General features: G+C 40.0%; 1 protein-coding gene across 2 annotated transcripts in view; it reads left to right on the top strand.

The window, feature by feature from the left end:
- Window positions 1–4,008, top strand: part of BTNL9 (butyrophilin like 9) — a 57,744-nt gene extending 53,736 nt beyond the window's left edge. For both annotated transcript variants that reach the window (XM_062211909.1, XM_062211908.1), the window contains 2 exons: window positions 1,540–1,566; window positions 2,911–4,008. In XM_062211909.1, coding sequence (XP_062067893.1) covers window positions 1,540–1,566; window positions 2,911–3,533 — 650 coding nt within the window. In that variant the 3' untranslated portion in view covers window positions 3,534–4,008. The remainder of the gene's footprint in view (window positions 1–1,539; window positions 1,567–2,910) is intronic.
- Window positions 4,009–25,795: the final 21,787 nt, after the last annotated feature.

Raw genomic sequence — 25,795 nt, 5'->3', positions numbered from 1 at the left:
GCTTACTAGACTGGACTGAAAGCCAGTGAGGACTTTGGACTTCTGTAGGTAGGCCTCAGAGTCTGCAGGAATGATGGGAGTCACTGAGCTTCCCTGCATATCTCTTACAAACAAGGTGAAGTTCCCCTGGCTGGGAAGCAAAGGTAGGAGTTGCAGTGTGCTTTGTTCCTCTCTGCTGAATTTTTGAGTCTCTGTGCCATTAAGGGTTTTGTCACTTTGTTCCTGAAGTCTTCCTTCAATTATTCTCCTGGAAATGTGGCCTTTGTTCTTCTGATTCTTCTCTGTGGCAGAGATGAGTGCAGGATTTCTCTAGTTAGCCATCTTGGATTTCTCCCCTTCTATTAATTTTATATATGTTATGAGTAAGCCTCTACTTAGAATTCTCCATTTTCTGTGTTTTAAGTGAGAATCCAGTGATTTTTCTCCATACAGTTTCCATAACGTGATTTACTACACCATCCATGATTTCCCCATTGATATGGGATTCACCTTCAGTGCATATCTAGATGGGTCTACCTATTACCTCATTGTTTTTTTCTGCTGTGGCTTTTTTTTATTTTACAGGTAGAGTTATAGACAGTGAGAGAGACAGAGAGAAAGGTCTCCCTTCTGTTGGTTCACTCCCCAAATGGCTGCTACCACTGGCGCTGCACCGATCCAAAGCCAGGAGCCACACGGGTGCAGGGGACCAAGCACTTGGGCCATCCTCCACTGCCCTCCTGGGCCACAGCAGAGAGCTGGACTGGAAGAGGAGCAGCCGGGACTAGAACCTGGCACCCATATGGGATGCCATTGCTGCAGGCAGAGGATTAACCAAGTGAGCCATGGGGGTGGCTTTTAAAATATCTGAAAATAAAAGTTCTCCTCCCATATTTTTGCTTACTTTTTAAAGTTAGTGAACCTTTTAAAAATAGAAATTTTAAGATAAATTAGTGAGGTTCCATAGAAGTACCCTAAAGTTGCTTTACATTGCATTTATAGATGACTTTGAGGAGAATTAACATTTTATAGAATGAAGTTATTCTATGTAAGAGCTATGTGTTTTCAAAGTTCTCCTGGTTATTTTGACATAAAACCAGAATTAAATGGTCCTGTTATACATTTATGGAGTTCTGAAAATATCAGTTAATGCTTTTCCTATTATGACTTGTTCATTGCACCATTGCAAAACAGACCATGATAAAACAGAAATCTGCTCTGAATGGCTCAAGTTCAGAAGGGGCATGTTGAAGACAGAGTTTCCATGTACCATGTCAATGGTGCCTGATCAGAGACAAGCTTGACTTCTTTGCCCACATACTCCATTCTCTTGCTTTTGTCAGCATAAATGCAGTCTGCCCATGCCTTTGGTATAAGCTAGACCCCAACACAAACCCAAATACCTGAGAAAATATCATGGTGGACCCCAAGCAGTCTGGGTCCAAACTAGCTGTGGAAATAGGGTTACTGAATCTCTGGATGTCCTTCAAGCCTCCCTTACATTTTCAAAGTAAGTGACTCAGTTTTCTGACCCTCTTTTTCATCTGGATTTTCTTTCAGAGTGGAGAGCAGCTCAACTATATGCAGGTAACTGAAACCAAGAAACTATGATTTGTGACAGGCCAGATTTTTTCCTTTTGTAATTTTTTAATTAAAGGTAAACAAATTTCATGTAATTTATATACACAGATTTGAGAACATAGTGATATTTTTCACCTTACCCTCTCTCCTGCCCAACCTCCCATCCTTCTTCCTCCTTCTTCTTTTATTTTCTTTCTTAATTTCTGCAATGATCGACTTTCAGTTTATTTTTTTAAACTTTTATTTAATGAATAGAAATTTCCAAAGTGCAGCTTATGGATTACAATGGCTTCCCCCTCCCATAACTTCCCTCCCACCAGCAACCCTCCCCTCTCCTGCTCCCTCTCCCCTTCCATTTGCATCAAGATTCATTTTCAATTATCTTTATATACAGAAGATCAATTTAACATCTATTAAGTAAAGATTTCAACAGTTTGCACCCACACAGAAACACAAAGTGTAAAATACTGTTTGAGTACTAGTTATAGCATTAATTCACAATATACAACACATTAAGGACAGAGATCCTACATGAGGAGTAAGTGAGTTTACTTTATACTCGTAAGTTTAACCATATACTAAGTATAGATTTCAAAAAATAGCAAGAATTAAAAAACACTGTTCCTCAACAGTAGATACAAGGGCTATAAATGATCATCTTAAACAGAAGGCAGGAGATATCTGATATTAGAGTGAGGCAAGCACAAGACCTGAATCCACAAAAACAAAGCACATATATCTAATATAACACATATGCTTGCATATGTTTCCATGCATGCTGAATGCTGTCTGGGTTTCACTAGCTTTGTTTCCACTAAGCAGGAAAGTTGCATCTTGGGTCTGTTTGTAGCAAAGAATACAGAATTTGAAAGGAATCTCTCAGATCATCTGGAAGAAGGGACCCTCAGGTTTCCTATTCATCAGGGTGGGGTGTTGGAGTACAGGGCACTGGACTAGATGATCTCAGAGGTTCCCTTCATTTTAAAAAATCCTGAAATTGCTATAACATGGAGTCCCAGTGCTCACCTGATTGTCTCAAAGTCACACAAGGGAACAGAACTGGCCCACAGGTACTAGTTCCTTCCCACAAACTTACCTGTTTGCTATCTTTTTTTCTTTGCCACCAAATATGGGTTTTGGGAATGTCTCAGTTCACTAAAGAAACCGGATTCCTCTTAACAATTAAAAATGCTCAAAAAATAACACTTCTATGGGGGCTGGGAGAGAGTGTCCCAGAGTTGGGAGGACTGTGACAATTATTTCAATAGCTCCTTGTTTGCCTTTTGAGAGGAAGGGACAAAAGAGTCCCAGAACCGCCCTTGCTGACTTTAACCCCATTCCTCTCTTCAGTGAAGGTGACACTAGATCCAGCCACCGCGCACCCAAGTCTGGAGGTCTCAGAGGATGGCAAGAGCGTGTGCTCCCATGACATCGCTCCAGACAGGGTGCCAGGCGACCCACAGCGGTTCTCAGAGCAGACATGCGTGCTGAGCCAGGAGCGCTTCTCTGTAGGCCGCCACTACTGGGAGGTGCATGTGGGCCGCCGTAGCCGCTGGTTCCTGGGAGCCTGTCTGGCCACGGTGTCACGTGCGGGGCCCACGCGCCTGAGCCCTGCCGGAGGTTACTGGGTGATGGGACTGTGGAATGGTTGTGAGTACTTCGTCCTGGACCCGCACCGTGTCGCCCTCACCCTGCGTGTGCCACCTCGACGCGTGGGCATCTTACTGGACTGCGACGCAGGGAAGCTGTCCTTCTTCAATGGCTCTGACGGCTCCCACATCTTCACCTTCACTGACACCTTCTCGGGGGAGCTGTGCGCCTATCTCAGGCCCAGGGCCCCGGATGGCACCGAACACCCAGATCCCCTAACCATCTGCACATTGCCGAACAGAGGGCCACACAGCCCCGAAGAGGACCATAACGATGCCTGGTTGCAGCCTTATGAGCCCTTGGACCCCGCCCTGGGCCTGTAGTGAGCTCGCATGGTGGGTTCTGGGCCCCTTCCTGGAGACCCTGGCCTCTTTGCCTTGGTGCTTCTCTTAGAGTCACATATGACCAACCCAAATGTCAGCAGCTGGACAGACTTTTGCCAATTTAGGGGTCTCTCTGTGTGTGTGCATGTGTGATTTTCTTTAAGGAAAACAGGAAGTTCCAAAGTTCATTCGTTTATATTGTAGTACTGAGTAAAAGTAAAAATAAACTGATGCTTTTTTGTCAGGGAGTTCGCTGTGGGAGATGGGAAACTCAGATGGGAGAGAGAGGGAGAAAAATCTTGTTGTATTAACTTAGAGAGGGATTTATGTAGTTTCATACTTTTTGTATATATTTGCTGGTTCTTATAAGGTCCAGAAGCAATGACACCTCACAAGATGTAGGTTCACCTATAACCAGATCTTGGGTTTAAATACTATTTCCCACTAAAATGACTGGAGAATGTCGGATTCCAAGGCTGGGGCAAGGATAGTACAAAATTAGCCTGAACCATCTTGTGTCATTAATAAACATATATGGTGAAACTGAACTACAGGAGGTGTAAATTCAGGAGCTCTGTGTTGTACAAAATGCATGTGTACTTGAAAATTACTGAAAGTAGATTTTAAATGTTCTCTCCACAAAAAATGTTATGACTATGAGATAGGACACAGCTTAACTAGCTTTATTTAGCCATTCTGCAATGCATATACATACATGTAAACAATATATTGTACACCATAAATATATACATTTTGTCAGAACAATGAGTAGATTAATGTATATGTTTAAAACATATAAAAAAGAAATTAATGATGACATAGCAAAAGTACATAGGTGCCAGTGTGGAGGGGGCATATCAGTTACCTATGGGGACAGTTTGAACATAAAAATCAGTAATGATAAGAATAGATTGTAAGGCACTGAATAACCAAAATATTCCTGAGTCCATGTTTATATTTACTTCTTTCTTTTCAAAGAGAAACAGGAAGTTTTTCTTTAAAAATGAAATCTAGTAAATTCAGGTGAAAGAAAAGATAGAAAAATTGCCAGCTAACCCTACTGGAATAACCATTGAGTAAAAGCTTTTTAGAATGCAGGGTATTTCCACAATCTTAAAGTAGTAACCTCATACATTTATTAAGTTTGGAAGGGAAAAGATTGTCCCATCATTGGAGAAATCTGCCAAATTAATCAAGTAATTAAATTTAGCATTGCCAGTGATGCAACATATTCAACACTTGAGGAAAACAAAACAGGGATTGTATGTTAAGTGTTATGTGAATGTTAATTTTTATAGTGGGACATTTTAACGTGGTTATATAGGAGAATCATCTTGATCTGGGTAAATGTATGCTGAATATTTTAGAAGTAAATTAGGACAGTGTCTACAGCTGACTCTCAAATGACTCAGTGGAAAATATATACATGTATGAATGTATAGAAAGAGATAAAGCAATTGTGGCAAACTAACATTTGGTGAATGTAGATAAATAGTCCTCTGATGTTCACTGTTCTAGTTATATAGCTTTGCTAGGTTTGATATTTTTCAGCTTAAAAGAGTTGTGGGAGAGGAGAAAAAATAAGGAAGGCAAATACAACATGTTCCTACTTATGTGTAGAATCTTAAAAGATGAGCTCATTGAACTCAAGACTGGAATGATGATTCCCAGAGGATGGGGAGAAAAGGGCTTGTGGAAAGGGGAGATGTTGATCTAGAAATACAAAGTTTTGTTGGGAAAAATAAAGAATAGTAATATATTGCAGAGGATGGTAACCATAATATTTTTAAAAACAAAACATGTTCTGTGACCACATATAATCATTATTCCTCTAAGATCATTTTTATCATGCATTAAAGAAGAGCAAACAAATAGATGACATGAAAGACAATATTAAACTGATTTTTAAAGAATCTGATTCCTTCAGCTCACTTTAAATAATGGGGAAATACAGACTTAAAGTCTTCAGGGACCTCAGACATTCAGCTATACATTTTGTGAACCACAAAGGCCATGCTGGGGCAATCAGGAAGCTCGGAATTCAGACTAGAAATTCAAGTTTGGAAACACCAAGTACTTTGTGACTCTCTAACAAGTTTCTAAAATCAGGACATAGGTGCAGTCATTTGGCCTAGTGGTTAAAATGCTGCTTTGAATGTTCACATGCTGTATTAGAGTCCCTGGGTTTGAGTTCCAGCTCTGCTCCTGACTCCAGTTTCGTGCTAATACAGACCCTGGAAGCCAGCAGAGAAGCAATGCTGGCTCAGGTAGAATCTTTGTCCCCAAAATGGGAGACCTAAATTAAAGTTCCTGCCACTTGGCTTTAGCCTGACTCAGCCTCAGGTGCTATGGTCATTTGGGGAGTGAATCAGAAAATGGGTCTCTCTCTCTCTTTCTCTCTCTTTCCAAAAAGTAATATTTTCTTAAAATATAAAAATAAGACATGGTAATTCAGTACTCTGCACTGTTCACATTTTCCATGTAGCTACCCCTCAAAACTGAGAAAAGGTGAATGCAACATTTGTATATCACAATACAGTGTACAAAATACACTTGGTCTTCTGTATCACAGGTTCCATATCTGTCAATTCAACCAACTATGGATAGAATATATTTGGAAAAATCTGTCTCTGTACTGAACACAGAGACTGTTTTTTCTTGTCATGATTCCCTAACAATATAGCAGCTATGTACATAAAAGTTTTTAAATTGTTTTTAGTATTATAAGTAATCCAGAGATGATTTAAAGTATACTGAAGGATCAGCCATAGGCCATATGTAAGTACTATAATATTTTATATCAGGACTAGAGCATCCACAGATTTTGTTATCCTATTGTGGCATGGTGTGCATCGTGGACAATTTTCCTATGGATACTGAGAATGCACTGTGACTAGTTGTGAGGCTTCTACTGCTTGAGCCAACCTGCCTGAGGATGACCACTCACTGAGAATTGCAGAGCTGAGAGACTTCCACAGTGGCATGATGTCATTTTACTAAATCCACAGGGAATAATACCAAGGACGAGCATTCCTATACATTTTTGGTGGGCTTACAAATTGGTACAGTCCCAGATGGCAGCTCAGTGGTGGCTGCTTTACTCCCACTGTGCAAAGCTGCCCCATGGTGACTTCTGTGATAGCACCAAAGAGGCAATCAATGAACCTTTTGCAGCTTCCATTGAATTTGACACACGGGAGTCACCAATAATGTCATTTGGAAGAGCCCTTCCTAGTTGGTATTGAAGGTTAGCTCAAATTCAGCTATCCCTCGAAAACAAAAACCATAGCAGATGCATCTGAGAGGGATATTCACAATGAATCCTTACCAGAAAATATTGCTGAACTGAAAGAGAAAACAATGCTAATGCATAGTTGCTTACATTCACTAATGAAGATTCTGAAGGAAGTGGCATCAGATCAGTCCAAGCCAGAAAACTGATCCAGAACTAAGACTTGAAAATCAACTTCAGACCTCTTTGGTAACTTCAACAACAGGTGCCATTTGGTCATTTCCTTGAAAGGACTAACTTCAAGAATTGGAGAGAATGTGCTTACTGTTTACTTCTAGGCTGATTTTCCAAGTGTCTTGTGAAGCTGTTTTTAGAAGATGAAAAACTAGACCCTTCTGCCTATATTTCATAGTCACTTGTCTTAAGAATCTGGTTTAGCTTCCTACCAATTTCATGGTACTTATCTCTGAAAACATCTTTCTCTGTAAATTTAGGAATTAGGAAGCAATATTCCATGTGTCCTCTGATCCAAGGGTCCATGGTTAGTCTGAAAATATAATTTGGCTTTGGGTTGATTACTGGTATTCCTATGTGGAGCAGGTGTTATGAGAGCACTGAGAAGTCATTGTTCTTTTGTAATATACAGGTATATAACATTCAGTAATATTTAAAAGTTGACTGGATCATTTACAATTTGTCTCTGGTTGCAACGTGAGCTTAACAGGATACTGAAAGTAATAAAATATATAAAAAACAAATTGGTACATCCACTTTAAGGTTAATGTTGGTAGGGTCTGCCAATTCCTAAGGTGAATAGCCTTGCCCAGTAATTACTCTTACAGGAATATATTCTATGTAAATACTTGATCAGTGCCTAAAGATGACAGTATGTTCACTACAGCAATGTGAAGCAAAGACTGTAAACCATCTTCCAGCTACTAGGAGAACCTATAAATAAAATGCAGTTTATTTGCACTATGGAATATTATTACATTGTAAATCTTTATTGTCCACATGAATTTCTTTAAAGATTTATTTATTTACTTGAAAGGCAGAGATACAGAGAGGCAGAGGCAGAAAGAGAGAGAGAAGTCTTCCATCCACCAGTTCACTCCCCAAATAGCCTCAATGGCTGGATCTGGGTCAGTCTGAAGCCAGGAGCCAGGAGCTTCTTCCTTGTCTCCCATGTGCATGTAGGGGCCAAAGCACTTTTACTGCTTTCTCAGGCCACAGCAGAGAGCTGGATCAGAGGTGTAGCAGTTGCGACTTCAACTGGTGTCCATATGAGATGCCAGCACTACAGGCGGCAGCTCTATCCAGTACTCCACAGCGCTGGCTAATATCTACATAAATTTTTACAAGGTACATGTAATGCTTTTGTAGTATGAAAAGTAACTCATGCTTTCTGTTCTTTCTCATGTCAACAGAAAGCAATTATAAGAAAGTCTTGGCCGGCGCCGCGGCTCACTAGGCTAATCCTCCACCTTGCGGCGCCGGCACACCGGGTTCTAGTCCCGGTCGGGGCACCGATCCTGTCCCGGTTGCCCCTCTTCCAGGCCAGCTCTCTGCTATGGCCCGGGAGTGCAGTGGAGGATGGCCCAGGTGCTTGGGCCCTGCACCCCATGGGAGACCAGGAGAAGCACCTGGCTCCTGCCATCGGATCAGCGCGGTGCGCCGGCCGCAGCGCGCCAACCGCGGCGGCCATTGGAGGGTGAACCAACGGCAAAAAAAAAAAAAAGGAAGACCTTTCTCTCTGTCTCTCTCTCTCACTGTCCACTCTGCCTGTCAAAAAAAAAAAAAAAAAAAGAAAGTCTTTAAAATGTATAGTTGAAACCATTTGATTAGGCAGCCTTAACATCAAAGGACAATGACATGCTTTCATGTCTCTGTAGGCTCCTTCTTTCTTGTCCCACAATAGCATTATGGGCAGAGCCCATGGTGTTAATATAATTTTAAGCACTAAATGATCTAAGTAATTTGCAAACTCGGATCTTATATTACATTCTGGATTCATGGACAATAGGCACTGTTCTGCCTAACAAACCTCCACTTCCTCCTTCTGACAGGCTATCACTGCTCCTTTGGCACTGAAACAGGAAGAAATGCTGAGGGAAATTATGCAGCCTTTACCTTGATTCCCTTAGCTTTGATTAAACTCCATCTGATACATGGCAGGACTCTGCCATGCTCCTCACCTGGAAGAGAGCATGCTTGGGTAGGATGCACCCAACTTACCCTGTAGGGTGAGCTTTCCAGATGTTCTTTTGACCCACATGTGTGTTCTAAGTGGGAATTAGGCAGATACTCCACAAGGGCTATATCTCCCAGTTTTTTCTAAGCAGATTAACAAGACGATCAGACAAGATGCCAAGCTCCTCTCCTTGCAGGTCTCCTAAAAGTCACATGTGATTCTTTTCCTAGTATCCAGAGGATTGCCAAGGATTCCTTCTCTTATTGCCCAGAAAGCATGGAATTGCCTCCAGCCACTCCCAAGGCAAAGGATTCCCTCTCTAGTCTTTTTATTCCCAACTTTCCCAAAGGAAACCAGATCCACTTTTAGCCACCATTTTGACATATATAATTCTTTATTTATACATTTTGATCAATGCAAAGTTTCATATTTTGATCAATGCCAAGTTTCATAAAATGAAAAGTTATGAAGATCAAAACATAATTATGAAATTCAAAGTAGATAACACAAACATGTATAAGCATTAATGGTAGGTTCATATGCACACAAAGCAGCAGATGTTGCTTCAAAGGGCGACAAGCACTTGTTCTTTCTCTCAAAGTTGAAAGCCACCTTAGACTCCAAGATACCTTGACTAATTTGTGTGCCTTCACAGGAGCCAAAATTTGTTTCTAAAAGTATCTTTTCCACATTAAAAATGTTGTAAAGTTTATACTTTCATAATTAAGCCTCCTGTTAGGTTCAGTATCAGTTCCTAACATCTAAAAACTAACATAGAAAGTACCAAATATACATCTTCTCATTTGTAAAGGTTAAAAATTTCATTTTCAAAAGGAATTTAAAAGAATTACTGCAAATGTAATAATTCTAGTGTTCTCTCACTCTTAACTCCAAGACAGGAGTCTCTGGTATGAAATTTGTTTCCCTGAGCCAAGACTTCTCAACCACTCCATCAGCTTCCTCCTAAGCTCCATCATTGGATGCTACAACCCAGCTCCAGGCAATGTTGTTCCTGGTCACAATGTCTGCTTCCAAAGCAGCTCAGAACTCAGTTTCACCAGGGCCAAGGTTCAGGAGGCCCCCCACACTGATGAGACTTGGGTGGCTCCTCCTCCATCCAGTGGACCCACCAGTCCACATCAGGCTGAGGACCTCTAGCCTTCTTTCCAAACAACAATTCACAGATTTTGTAAACAAAGGTCCTAAACCATATCATCGCTGGTGCTTTGTGCATCTGCACTTCTGCTGCTTCCCTCAGATGTTTTTCTACCTTCCCCGGAAGGAGGATCTTGGAAGAGCTTGTCAATGAGAGACCTGGTAGAGCCCTGGAAGAGGGAAATAGAGAAGCTCAAGTGAGCTGAGTGACAAAAGATTATAGGCTGGAGCCCTTACAGGGCCCAAGATTGATTTCCGAAGAGTGAACCTCATACAGGCTTGGGCACATCTAACTTTGACCTGAGAGTTCACAGCCTCACTGTGAGGCCTGGTGCTGAGTATATCTGACCATAATTTGTCACCCTCTTTCTGGATAAGTTGCTTTCAGTAGGTCAGACAACATAAAACTGAACAAAGACATTGCAAGGAAAATGGATTGCTGAAGTAGAATTAGGTTGCTTTCTTAGCAGTCATTGCCTGGAACTTCAGGCATAGCAAGAAGATAGATTAGACTTTTGCTTTTTGACTGAGCAACTGCTGGAGGCAGAGTACGAACCAGCTTCAGTTCAAAACTCCAGGAGGAACCAGTGGGCGGGGGAGGGGGCATGATTTCCTTAGTTTCACCTGCCAGTGGCTCACCAGGCTCTCACTGTAAAGACTGAAGGAAAATTTTCTCTTGCTTCTAGCACAGGAAAGATAAAAGCAATTAGTTTCAAATATGTTCTCTTTCATTTTTCTATTTCAAAGGGCTGCCCTCAAAGGAACCTATTTACCAAAATCTTACCTAACTTGAAGAGGAGTAATTGGCTAACCCTACTCTACTCAAGTCTTCCTGGAATACCTAAGAAGAGGGGGGAAAAGCTAAGTTACACTTAGGAAGATAATATCCCAGGGACACAGAATCATAAAAGATTTAAACATAATCCTAGGACTATGGAATACTATGTTCCCAAATACCTCACCACCATGGCAACAGAATCACTGTGTAATAATATACAATCAAAGCTGAGAGAACTGAAAGGCTCAGATTCTATTTAAGGAAGATTTTCCATGGTAGAGAAAAACAAGGACTCTGGAAGAACTTAATGTCTCAGAAACCTGCAGCTACAGCAGACAGGATACACAGTGTAAATACCTTACCAGATAAACATGAACTATCACACAAAATCCAATTTACTTCAATTCCTATCACTCAATACACTATATTATGTTTTCAACATAAATTTACAGGGCATGCTAAAAGGCAAGAAAAATACTATGAAGAAAAAGGAAAGCAAGAATCCTAGACTCAGATTAAAAATTTAATAATGTCATATAATGGGTTAAGTCCCTGTCAGTAACACTGGTATCCCATATAGGAGTGCTAGTTTGAGTCCTGCCTGCTCTGCTTCTGGTCCAGCTTCTTGCTAATGCACCTGAACAGGCAGCAGATGTCTCAAGTGCTTGGACCCCTGCAACCCATGTGGGAGACCTGGATGCAGTTCTTGGTTTCTGGATTTTTTCTGGCCCAGCCTCAACCCTTGCAGATATTTGGGGAGTGAACCAACAGATGGGAGATCTCTTTTTCTGTCTGCTTCTCTCTGTCACTCTTTCAAATAAATAAGATAAATATTTACAAAATTAATAAAAACCTTGGAATTGTCAGATGAGAAATTCAAAATAGCTATCATTATTATGCTAAGAACTCTAATGAAAAATAGACAATATGTGAGCAGAGATTAAAACACTAAAAAGAATAAAAATAGACCCTGAAAATAAAAAATATAGCAACATAAATGAAGAAGTTCATTGGCTCATTCCCAAAATGCAAAGAGGAAAAAAATGAAAAATAGACCAACCACGAACCATAGGACCATTACAAAAGACATAATACATGCATGATAAAAAGAAAATAGAAGAAATGAGAAAGGAACAGTTAAAACATTTGAATTATGGCTAAGAATTTCTCCAAGATAACAACTGGCAGAAAACAGCATACCTAGGAATTCAAAGAATTCCAAACAAGAAGAATAACTAATATTCTACACATGGGCATATAATTTCAAATTTCAGAGAATCAAAGATACAGAGAAAATTCTTTAAAGGTGCCAGTAGAAAATAATACATTATCTTTAAAGGAATGAGGGTAATAATCACATAGGAAATCTTGGTGTATATCATACAAGCAAGTGAGTAGAGTAAAATGTTTAATGTTGAAAGAAAAAAAATGGGAGAGCGGCAAGATGGCGGAATAGGAAAGGAGCACATTGGTAGTTCGGCAAGACACAGGTTCATAAAAGTGGAGATACTGCAGGGTCAAGGAAGAGTAGGGGATGAAACAGCAGAGGAAACTCTTCCGGAACTAGTGATTCACAGTGGACCTGCGTGGAGAGCGTGGGAGCCCAAGTTCGGGACACCAGCAGCAGACTCAACACACCAGCGCTGGAACGCGAGGTGAGCCGAACCTTAATAGGGCAAAGTTTATGTTGCTATATTTTTTATTTTCAGGGTCTATTTTTATTCTTTTTAGTGTTTTAATCTCTGCTCACATATTGTCTATTTTTCATTAGAGTTCTTAGCATAATAATGATAGCTATTTTGAATTTTGAACCTTAATACGGGCAAGCCGTAAGAGGAGACTAGAGGGAATGAGGCTTGAAACTCCGTGGGGAAAAGTTCACCAGGCTAACTAGAAGAGACAGAGGAAAAAAAAAAAGTGACCGATACGGACACGAGTTTCTCTCTCTCCCCTCACCTCTCAAAGGCTAGCAAGACAAAGAGCAGGCGCCATTTTGGACATATGTCATAAGCAGGGCGACCTCAGGTCTGCACCAGCCCTGAGCCTAGCAGAAAAACCTGACTCTGGGGGGAGGGGTGAAATAACAGGAGATTAGCATCTAACTTGGCAACCCAGTAGGAGACTGCAGGAGAATTGGAGCCCACACCGAGGGCAGAAGAGATTCCCTGTGTGGTCCTTGGGAAAGAGCTTCTGATCTCTGGCTACTGTGGGTATATCATTCGCCTGCTAACAACCTCCAATTACGTTCAGCTGTGCGGAATTACTTCCCTTTTGAATCAAAAAAAAAAAGAGAGATTTACCACACCTAACCTGGGAGTGTCATCTTTGACACACCCTCAACCCTGAGGAACCAAACACAGCTCTCAGTCCACACTTATCTCAAGCCTCTAAGGCTCCACCGAAAGCAGACAGTCCACTTAATATAGAGCCATAGTGTAACAAGAAAAAACACCACAGTGAAGAAACCAAATATCTCCAACATGCCAAACAACAAACGCAAAAACCAAGCTAACAAGAACAAGGAAGACACTATGATGCCCCCAAATGAAAAAGACACCCCAATTCAAGATTATGAAGATGATGAGATCGAAGAAATGCAAGAAGTGGATCTCAAAAAATTGAAGAACATTAAGAAGTTCTCAAAAACAAATTCTTGAACTACAGAAATCCTTAATGGACAAGATAGAAAATCTCTCTCATGAAAATGAAATATTAAGGAGGAATCAAAATGAAATGAAACAACTAGTAGAACAACAAACTGTGATAGTGACAAAAAACCACAATGAAATGAAGAACTCAATAGATCAAATGACAAACACATTAGAGAGCCTTAAAAACAGAATGGGGGAAGCAGAAGAGAGAATATCAGACTTAGAAGACAGAGAACAGGAGAGGAAACAGGCAAATCAAAGAAAAGAAGAACACAATTATTCTTAGGTGTTTAAATTTTAACTGAAAAGTGATCCCTGTTAAATCTAAGAGTGAAAAAAGAGAGGGAGGAGATGTACAACTTGGGACATGCTCAATCGGACTGGCCGCAAATGGTGGAGTTAGAAATGTGCCAGGGGATTCCAACACAATCCCATCAAGATGGCATGTACCAATGCCATCGCACTACTCCAAGTGATCAATTTCAGCTCACAATTGATAGCTCTGATAGGTCTAAGAGTCAAAGAGATCACACAAACAAGACAAGTATCTGCTAATACTAACTGATAGAATCAAAAAGGGAGAGAAAGATCCAACATGGGAAGTGGGATACACAGCAGACTCATAGAATGGCAGATGTCCTAAACAACACTCTGGCCTCAGAATCAGCCCTCAAGGCATTCAGATCTGGCTGAAGAGCCCATGAGAGTATAGCAGGCATGGAAAGCCAAGATATCATGGAAAAAAAAAAGACCTAAATGAATGATCTCTGTGAGTGAGATCCCAGTGGAAAGAACGGGGCCATCAAAGAAGGAGGTACCCTTCTCCGAAGGGAGGAGAGAACTTCCACTTTGACTATGACCCTATCGGAATAAGATCAAAGTCAGCGAACTCTAAAGGCTTCCATAGCCCTGGCAACTCATGACTAGAGCCTAGGGAGATTACTGACGCCATGAACAGGAGTGTTAAATTGTTAAATCAGCAACAGGAGTCACTGTGTACTTACACCCCATGTGGGATCTATCCTTAATGTGTCGTCTAAAGCCAAGTGATGCTATAACTAGTACTGAAACAGTATTTTTATACTTTGCGTTTCTGTGTGGGCACAAACTGATGAGGTCTTTACTAATTATATACTGAAGTGATCTTCTGTATATAAAGAGAATTGGAAAAGAAAAAAAAAAAACAACCTGGTGTTAAAATGGAAATGGCAAAGAAAATTAATTAATTTGAAAAAAATATTATGTAAGATCTCTTCTTTAATGTGCTGTACATTGCTATTTAATGCTATAATTAGTAATCCAATGGTAGTTTTTTCACTTTATGTTGCTATATGGGCAAAATGTTGAAATCTTTACCTAATATATACTAAACTGATCTTCTGTATACAAAGAGAATTGAAAATGAATCTTTACATGAATGGAAGGGGAAAGGGAGCGGGAAATGGGAGGGTTGCGGGCGGGAGGGAAGTTATGGGAGGGGGGAAGCCATTGTAACCCATAAGCTATACTTTGGAAATTTATATTCATTAAATAAAAGATTAATTAAAAAAATAGAAATCTAAAAAATATTGTTGGGAATCTACAGGATACTATTAAAAAACCTAACATTCGGGTTCTAGGAGTTCCTGAAGGCATGGAGAGGGAGAAAGGATTAGAAGGCATTTTCAGTGAGATACTAGCAGAAAATTTCCCAGGTTTGGAGAAGGACAGAGGCATCTTAGTACAGGAAGCTTATAGAACCCCTAATAAACATGACCAAAAGAGATCATCACCACGACACGTTGTAATCAAACTCACCACAGTGAAACATAAAGAAAAGACTCTAAAAGGTGCAAGAGAGAAACGTCAGATTACTCTTAGAGGATCTCCAATTAGACTCACAGCAGACTTCTCATCAGAAACCCTACAAGCTGGAAGGGAATGGCGAGTCATAGCCCAGGTACTAAGAGAGAAAAACTGCCAGCCCAGAATACTATATCCTGCAAAGCTCTCATTTGTGAATGAAGGTGAAATTAAGACTTTTCATAGCAAACAGAAACTGAAAGAATTTGTTGCCACTCATCCTGCTCTGCAAAAGATGCTTAAAGATGTGTTACACACAGAAACACAGAAACATGGTCACCAATATGAAAGAAGGTAAAGGAAGGAAACCTCACAGCAAAAGATCACAGGAAGCTCAATTTCTCTTTGACATAGAATTAAACTCTGATGCTCTGTTAAAGCAATGTGTTAAAGTAATCTATTATGTTCTCTTGATGTCTGTTAAATTCTAATTGTTCAAAAACAGCTGAATTTTTAGTAAGAGCTATGGGTTATTTAAATATGTGCTTATTTTCAAAGATTTGAATAATTACCTTGTAACAATGATCAAATTTGGTCTATGTTATGTCATGATTTTAAGGAATCTTATTTCAACCAGATAGTTTGGATTTTGAGACTTCTTGGCATTCTTGACAGGCATTCAAAAAATCAAAGTTTCAAACAAGCTGGACTCTAAAATTTCCAGTAAATCCTGGACTTTGGTTTTTCCAGTTTGGGCCCAACTGAAAAAATCGAAGGACCTACGTCTCTCATCTTATAGAGACACCAACTAATCAGTCTATTTGGATTATATTAGAAGGACTGTCAAGATGTGATGTGGTACCAAACTTTAAGTTTCTATAATGGAAAATGCTATTAATACAAATGTTTGAGAATTAAAAAGTCTAATGATCTTGTGTTACTAGACATGATAGTTATCTTAATGAGAAAGCCCCAGAGGCCTAAAGGGTTCAATACTTGTAAAATCCTACAGGTGCTTTCAAAAATACTGTGAAGTAAGCAAGTGCCTCTTGTTGGCTGATGAGTTTATAATTTTAAACATGGCGACTTAAAGTCTTTTGTCATCCACAGTTATATATGATTTGCTGCTCATAAAACTAAAGCATTGTTGGTTCTGTGTTTAGCTGTCCTCCTATAGGTTCCTATGGGCTTTTTCCAGCCACTTCTATTGTATTCAGTACTTTGGGATGGCTCTGTAAACAGATGAAGCCAGTACTGTTTGTTCTAGGTCCTGTCTAGTGCACTTGGGCCTCATTCCTTTGTAATCATAACCTCTACTCTACCACCAATGGCTCTACTCCCAACCTGTGTGTACTGATGGTCCTCTTCCCCACTTAATGCTGTATAATTGTTCAAACCTGGTAAATGCCACTCTTAGGATCATTGGTTACTATCCTCACTCTGTCTTTTATGACCTTGTCTAAATATGATCAGAGTCGGCAAACTTGGAAGGCTTCCATAGCCTTGGCAACTCATGACGACAGCCTAGGATGGTTACTGGCGCCATAAACTAGAGTGTCAATTTGTTGGGTCAACAACAGGAGCCACTGTGCACTTGCTCCTGATGTGGGATCTCTGTCCTTAATGTGCTGTACATTGTGATTTAATGCTATAACCATTACTCAAACAGTATGTTTCACTTTGTGTTTCTATGTGGGTGCAAACTGTTGAAATCTTTATACTAAATTGATCTTCTGTATATAAAGAGAATTGAAAATGAATCTTGATGTGAATGGAAGGGGAGAGGGATCGGGAGAGGGGAGGGTTGCGGGTGGGAGGGAAGTTATGGGAGGGGGAAGCCATTGTAATCCATAAGCTGTACACTGGAAATTTATATTCATTAAATAAAAGTTAAAAAAAAAGATTCCCCTGCAATGTCTCCCACCAGGTTTCCAAGGTTACCGAGTTTGTGGCATCTCCCAAGAGTACTCATATCTCATGCACTCTGTGAGTTCTCCCACATGCCCTCAGTTTTTTTTTCTTCACAGTCCCAGTTCATAAGCTCCACACATTCAGTATGTCTTAACTTCCTGTTATTTCTCCCCATTAGAGTCAGGTTTTTCTGCTTGGCTAAGGATGGGTGCAGTCCTGAGGTGGCGCAGCTGTTATGTACATCCAAAATGGCTCCTTCTGTTTGTCTTGCTTGCCTTTGTAAGGTGAGTGGAGAGAGAGAATCGTGTCCATACTGGTCTCTTTTATTTATTTTTTTCTCTCCTCTAGCTAGCCTGGTGATCTTTCCCCCACAGGGATTCTAGCCTGGTTCTGTATTGGCTCTTCCTGCTGCTTTTCCACCAGAGTCTTGGGTTACTGCAGTTTCACCTCACCTCCCTTTCCAGCGCTGGTGCATAGACTCAGTACCTAGGTCCTGAGCCATGTGCACCTGTGCCCTTCACATATGTCCACCATGTCCCACTAGTTCTGGAAGATTTTCCTCTGAAGTTTTTTCCCTAACTCTTTCCTGAGACTACAGTTATCTCTACTTTTATTAAACTATCTTTTCTTGGACTACCAGTGTGCTCCCTCCCTATTCTGCCATCTTGGCTAAAACCTCTCATCATTCTTAATACTATCTGCATTATCTTTTTCTAATCAAATATCTTAATGATACCATTCTATCTCTCCTTAGCATATCAATTATACTTCTTTAAAAAGTTCTTTTGGTTTCCTTTGAATTTTCAAGAGACATTTATATTTAATCTAAATCTACTCTCCAATTCTATATTACTTTATGGATAGTACTAGTATATTACAACTGAGTATTTTCAGTTACTCCTTTCCAACCCTTAAAACATTTCTGTCATTCATTTCACTTAACTACAAGCAGAAATCACTCAATATATTGTTGCTATTATTATTTGAAAAAATATAGATGAATTATAGATGAATTAATAGAAAAACCATTTACTTTATCTTCATTTATTTTTTTATTTGAAGTGTGGGATGGAGAAAGAGTGGTGGGAGAGTGAAAGTGAGTGAGAGAGAGAGAGAGAGAGAGAGGCAGAGAGAATAAAGAAACTCATTTGCTGTTCACTTTACAAATGCCCATGGTAGTTCTTATGAGTTGGGCTGAAGTTAAGAGATAGGAGCTAGATTTGTATCTACCACATGAATGGCAGGGACTCAACCACTGGAGCCATTACCTGCTGCCTCCCAGGGTGCACATTAGCAGGAAGCTGGAATTGGGAGTGGAGTTAAGATTTAAATCCAGGGACTCAGATGTGGGATATGGCAATAACAAGTGGCATTTCAATGTCTTTTTCCTTCACTCTAGAGAACTTTTATTAACATTTAAAGATTTTTTTGAGCAGCAGCAGCAGCAGAGAGAGAGTTTCCATCATTGTTTCATTCCCCAAATGCCAGCAGCACCTGGTGGTAGACCAAGCTGAAGCCGGGAGCTGAAAACACTATCCAGGTCTCCCAGATGAGTGGCAGGGATCCAACTACTTACACCATCACCTGCTGCCTACCACAGTGTGCATTAGCAGGCAGGTGGAAACAGGAGTGGAGCTTAGGCACTCTGTTATGGGATGTAAGTATTGAGTTGACATTTAACCACTAGGCCTAATTCCTACCATTCTCTTAATATTTATTGAAAGGCCGATCTATAGACAACAAATTCAGTTTTTGTTTGTCTGATATAGTCTGTGTTTATATTTCAACTTTGAAAGATAATTTGAATGTATATAAAATTCTCACTTGGCATTTTTTTCTTTCTTTTTTTTAACTTTTATTTAATGAATATAAATTTCCAGTGTACAGCTTATGGATTACAATGGCTTCCCCCTCCCATAACTTCCCTCCCACCCACAACCCTCCCCTCTCCCGATCCCTCTCCCCTTCCATTCACATCAAGATTCATTTTCAATTCTCTTTATATACAGAAGATCAATTTAGTATAAAGATTTCAACAGTTTGCACCCACATAGAAACACAAAGTGAAACATACTGTTTGAGTAATGGTTATAGCATTAAATCACAATGTACAGCACATTAAGGACAGAGATCCTACATGAGGAGCAAGTGCACAGTGGCTCCTGTTGTTGACCCAACAAATTGACACTCTAGTTTATGGCGCCAGTAACCATCCTAGGCTGTCTACATGAGTTGCCAAGGCTATGGAAGCCTTCCAAGTTTGCCGACTCTGATCATATTTAGACAAGGTCATAAAAGACAGAGTGAGGATAGTAACCAATGATCCTAAGAGTGGCATTTACCAGGTTTGAAAATTATACAGCATTAAGTGGGGAAGAGGACCATCAGTACACACAGACTGGGAGTAGAGCCATTGGTGGTAGAGTAGAGGTTATGATTACAAAGGAATGAGGCCGAAGTACGCTAGTCAGGGTCTAGAACAAAGGACAGAGTCTTTATTAGAGGAGCTAAGAAAGGTGCTGTCTAAGCTACAAGTAAGTTTTCTGATTGAGAGGCAAATAGAACCTGATAGAAGGGGCTTGATAATAATCTGTTGGGTTTTAGGCCCTGTAAATTCAGAGGCCCAGACCTATCTATCTCTTCACATGGGGTATATCCTAAGGGAGGTGTGAACCTCCTAGGGGAAGGCACTCTGTTGACTTTCATTACTTGGCTGGCCTGGGAGGAGAGCTGGCCAGGTAAATGCAGGTGGCATCATAACAAGAAATTTACAGTTCTGCCTGCAATGTTGCTGACCCTACTTGGCCCTCCCCTCAGCTACAGTGGTCACTTTGGAAGTTGGGCTGAGTGAAGGGCTTTTCAGCTTAGAGCCAATAAGATCTGTGGCTCTGACCTGGGAATCCTTCGACTCCAGGCCAGGTCCATTTCCAGTGATCCAACTCTTGGCAGAGCTGCCAGGGCTCTTCACAAGCTGACTTCTGCTGAAGCCCAGGCTTACCCCATGGAAAGCCACTGCAGTGGACTGGCCTGTTGGGTCTCCTTGAGGGCAAATCACTGTACAGATCAGCCATTAATAGGCCTGCCACCCATTGCTTCTGATGCCGAGCTTTCTTTTCCTCCTGGTTTGTGTTAAAGCAGACCAGAGGATGCAAGTCAAGGGAGTGCCCATGTCCCATCTCTAATCTTCGGTGGCCTGAACTACAAGTCTATAGTCACAGGCATGTTCTGTAGTAGGTTTTCTAAGGTAGACAATGCCCATGAGGAAAATTATATTCTCACTTTAAAACTTTCTTTCCCTTCGGTCTGAAAGGGAGGTTTTTTCTACTTACTGTATACTTCGCTGATGGCGAAGTGAATCTAGCTATGAGATTATTATTTAAGTTCTCTTTTATAAGGTCTAAAGATTAAATTGTACGTCCTACAGATTCCTGCATAATAGAATTAGTTTCCTACCTTGAAGAGAATAGAGAAATGAAAGAACAAGTTGGGCTTAGAATAGAGAAATGAGGGAGCAAGTCCTAGATCGCTTGCTGACAATAGCAATATCACATGAATACTTAGCAAACCGTTTCAACCATTAGATAACAACTTAAGAAAACATTTACCAGAAGGTCCAATGCCTTCTATCAATTTTAAGAATCATGTATTTGAAAACACCTCTTAAATATCTAACATGGTATAGTTTGTTTAACCAGTAAACTTAAGCACAACCATCTAAAATGTTTTTAGTTTCTTTCTACCAACAAGTTTAAAACATATGATACACAGATTCAGGTCACACAAATTAAAATGTATCTTTGATTGATTTTAGCAGCTTAAATTTATGGACAATCTTATCTATAAGCCATTTAAAATAAAACTCTTAATAAAATTTCCCCATGTGGACATACAATATGTACACACACATAACATAGCATAATAGAACAATATAGCAATTTTAATAATATAGCTTTTAAAATCTTTAACTTTTTTGTAGATTGCCAATTGATTTGAATTGCTTTTTGTTTTTAGTAACCTCAGTTAACCATACTTTCTCTCAGTTGGTACTGTTAATACATTATTCGCTTCATCTGTTTACAGAGCCATCCCAAAGTACTGAATACAATAGAAGTGGCTGGAAAAAGTCCATAGGAACCTATAGGAGGACAGCTAAACACAGAACCAACAATGCTTTAGTTTTATGAGCAGCACATCATATATAACTGTGGATGACAAAAGACTTTAAGTTGCCATGTTTAAAATTATAAACTTATCAACCAACAAGAGGCACTTGCTTACTTCACAGTATTTTTGAAAGCACCTGTAGGATTTTACAAGTATTGAACCCTTTAGGCCTCTGGGGCTTTCTCATTAAGATAATTATCATGTCTAGTAAAACAAGATCATTAGACTTTTTAATTCTCAAACATTTGTATTAATAGCATTTTCCATTATAGAAACTTAAGGTCTGGTACCACATCACATCTTGACAGTCCTTCTAATATAATCCAAATAGACTGATTAGTTGGTGTCTCTATAAGATGAGAGACGTAGGTCCTTCGATTTTTTCAGTTGGGCCCAAACTGGAAAAACCAAAGTCCAGGATTTACTGGAAATTTTAGAGACCAGCTTGTTTGAAACTGATTTTTGAATGCCTGTCAAGAATGCCAAGAAGGCTCAAAATCCAAACTATCTGGTTGAAATAAGATTTCTTAAAATCATGACATAACATAGACCAAATTTGATCATTGTTACAAGGTGATTATTCAAATTTTTGAAAAAAGCACATATTTAAATAACCCATAGCTCTTAATAAAAATTCAGCTGTTTTTGAACAATTAGAATTTAACAGACATCAAGAGAACATAATAGATTACTTTAACACATTGCTTTAACAGAGCATCAGAGTTTAATTCTATGTCAAAGAGAAATTGAGCTTCCTGTGATCTTTTGCTGTGAGGTTTCCTTCCTTTACCTTCTTTCATATTGGTGACCATGTTTCTGTGTTTCTGTGTGTAACACATCTTTAAGCATCTTTTGCAGGGCAGGATGAGTGGCAACAAATTCTTTCAGTTTCTGTTTGCTATGAAAAGTCTTAATTTCACCTTCATTCACAAATGAGAGCTTTGCAGGATATAGTATTCTGGGCTGGCAGTTTTTCTCTCTTAGTACCTGGGCTATGACTCGCCATTCCCTTCTAGCTTGTAGGGTTTCTGATGAGAAGTCTGCTGTGAGTCTAATTGGAGATCCTCTGAGAGTAATCTGACGTTTCTCTCTTGCACCTTTTAGGATCTTTTCTTTATGTTTCACTGTGGTGAGTTTGATTACAACATGTCGTGGTGAGGATCTCTTTTGGTCATGTTTATTAGGGGTTCTATAAGCTTCCTGTACTAAGATGCCTCTGTCCTTCTCCAAACCTGGGAAGTTCTCTGCAAGTATCTCACTAAAAATGCCTTCTAATCCTTTCTTCCTCTCCATGCCTTCAGGAACTCCTAGCACCCGAATGTTGGGTTTTTTAATAGTATCCTGTAGATTCCCGACAATATTTTTTAGATTTCTAATTTCTTCTTCTTTTCTTTGATTTGCCTGTTTCCTTTCCTGTTCTCTGTCTTCTAAGTCTGATATTCTCTCTTCTGCTTCGCTCATTCTGTTTTTAAGGCTCTCTAATGTGTTTGTCATTTGATCTATTGAATTCTTCATTTCATTATGATTTCTCGTCACTATCAGAGTTTCTTGTTCCACTAGTTGTTTCATTTCATTTTGATTCCTCCTTAATATTTCATTTTCATGAGAGAGATTTTCTATCTTGTCCATTAAGGATTTCTGTAGTTCAAGAATTTGTTTTTGAGAACTTCTTAATGTTCTTCAATTTTTTGAGATCCACTTCTTGCATTTCTTCGATCTCATCATCTTCATAATCTTGAATTGGGGTGTCTTTTTCATTTGGGGGCATCATAGTGTCTTCCTTGTTCTTGTTAGCTTGGTTTTTGCGTTTGTTGTTTGGCATGTTGGAGATATTTGGTTTCCTCACTGTGGTGTTTTTTCTTGTTACACTATGGCTCTATGTTAAGTGGACTGTCTGCCTTCAGTGGAGTCCCAGAGGCCTGAGATGAGTGTGGACTGAGAGCTGTGTTTGGTTCCTCAGGGTTGAGGGTGTGTCAAAGATGACACTCCCAGGTTAGGTGTGGTAAATCTCTCTTTCTTTTTTTGATTCAAAAGGGAAGTAATTCCGCACAGCTGAACGTAATTGGAGGTAGTTAGCAGGCAAATGATATACCCACAGGAGCCAGAGATCAGAAGCTCTTTCCCAAGGACCACACAGGGAATCTCTGCTGCCCTCAGTGTGGGCTCCAATTCTCCTGCAGTCTCCCACTGGGTTGCCAAGTTAGATGCTAATCTCCTGTTATTTCACCCCTCCCCCCAGAGTCAGGTTTTTCTGCTAGGCTCAGGGCTGGTGCAGACCTGAGGTCGCCCTGCTTATGACGTATGTCCAAAATGGCGCCTGCTCTGTCTTGCTCGCCTTTGAGAGGTGAGCGGAGAGAGAGAAACTTGTGTCTGTATCGGTCACTTTTTTTATTTTTTTTCTCTCTCTTCTAGTTAGCCTGGTGAACTTTTCCCCACGGAGTTTCAAGCCTTGTTCCCTCTAGCCTCCTCTTTCCGCTTGCCCGCTGGTATCTTGGGCTATTGAGGTTCAGCTCACCTCGCGTTCCAGCGCTGGTGTGTTGAATCTGCCGCTGGTGTCCCGAAATTGGGCTCCCATGCTCTCCACGCAGGTCCACTGTGAATCACTAGTTCCGGAAGAGTTTCCTCTGCTGTTTCATCCCCTACTCTTCCTTGACCCTGCAGTATTTCCACTTATATTAAACTTTCTCTCCCCCCGGACTAATAGTGTGCTCCCTGCCTATTCCGCCATCTTGCCGCTCTCGGGAAGTCTGCAGGGAAATCTGAGCTTACACTGAGGACTGCACAGATACTTTGTGTGTTCCTTGGGACAGAGCAGACAAATATTATACTTACTGGGGCTAAAACTGTTGAGAGAGACAAAGAGGGGCACTATATAATGTTTAAGGAATCAATTCAACAGGAAGATGTAACTATTATAAATGTAAATGCACCCAATTACAGGGCACTGGTTTATTTAAAAGATATGTTTAAGGACTTAAAGGGAGACTTAGACTCCAATACAATAGTATTGGGGGACTTTAATACTCCACTCAACAGGACAGAAGATCAACAAGGAGACAGTAGATTTAAATGACACTATAGCCCAAATGGATCTAACAGATATCTACAGAACATTTCATCCTACATCTAAAGACTTTACATACTTCTCAGCAGTCCATGGAACCTTCTCTAGGATTGACCACATACTAGGCCATAAAGCAAGTCTCAGCAAATTCAAAAGAATTAGAATCATACCATGCAGCTCTCAGACCACAAAGGAATGAAGTTGGAATTAGCAACTCGGGAATCCCTAGAGCACGTGCAAACACATGGAGATTGAACAACATGCTCCTGAATGAACAATGGGTCATAGAAGAAATGAGAGTATTGTAGGCATGGAAAGCCAAGACACTCTGGAAAAAAAAAAAAGAAGACCTAAATGAAAGATCTCTGCGAGTGAGATCCCAGTGGAAAGAATGGGGCCACCAAAGAAGGAGACACTTTTCTCTGAAGGGAGGAGAGAAATTCCACTTTGACTATGACCCTATCGGAATAAGATCAAAGTTGGCAAACCCTAAAGGCTTCCATAGCCTTGGCAACTCATGACTAGAGCCTAGGGAGATTACTGACGCCATAAATAAGAGTGTCAAATTGTTAAGTCAGCAACAGAAGTCACTGCGTACTTACATCTCATGTGGGATCTGTCCTTTATGTATTGTCCAATGTGAAGTGATGCTATAACAGGTAGTAAAACAGTATTTTTACACTTTGTGTGTCTGTGTGGGTGCAAACTGATGAAATCTTTACTTAGCATATACTGAATCGATCTTCTGTATATAAAAATAATTGAAAATGAAAAAAGAAAACCTGGTGTTAAATTGGAAATTGCATAGAAAATTAATCAATTTTTTAAAAATATCATGTAGGATCTCTGTCTTTAATGTGCTGTACACTGTTATTTAATGCTATAACTAGTACTCCAACAGTATTTTTCACTTTGTGTTGCTATGTGAGGGCAAACTGTTGAAATCTTTACTTAGTATATACTAAACTGATCTTCTGTATATAAAGAGAATTGAAAATGAATCTTGATGTGAATGGAAGGGGAGAGGAAGCAGGAAAGGGGAGGGTTGCGGGTGGGAGGGAAGTTGTGGGAGGGGGGAAGCCATTGTAATCCATAAGGTGTACTTTGGAAATTTAAATTCATTAAATAAAAGTTAAAAAAGAAAAATAAACTTTCTGGAAGTAAATGAATATAACAACAAAATATTTCAAAACATATGGGATACAGCAAAAGCAGTGTTAAAGGGAAGTATATAGAAATAGGTGCCAACATCAAGAAATTGGAAAGGCACCAAATAGATGAGCTTTCAGTTCATCTCAAGTATCTAGAAAAAACTGCAGCAAACCAAATCTAAA

The sequence above is a fragment of the Lepus europaeus genome, chromosome 15, assembly GCF_033115175.1.
Source record: "Lepus europaeus isolate LE1 chromosome 15, mLepTim1.pri, whole genome shotgun sequence".
Classification (NCBI taxonomy): Eukaryota; Metazoa; Chordata; class Mammalia; order Lagomorpha; family Leporidae; genus Lepus; species Lepus europaeus.
This window is presented reverse-complemented; position numbering and strand designations above follow the sequence as displayed.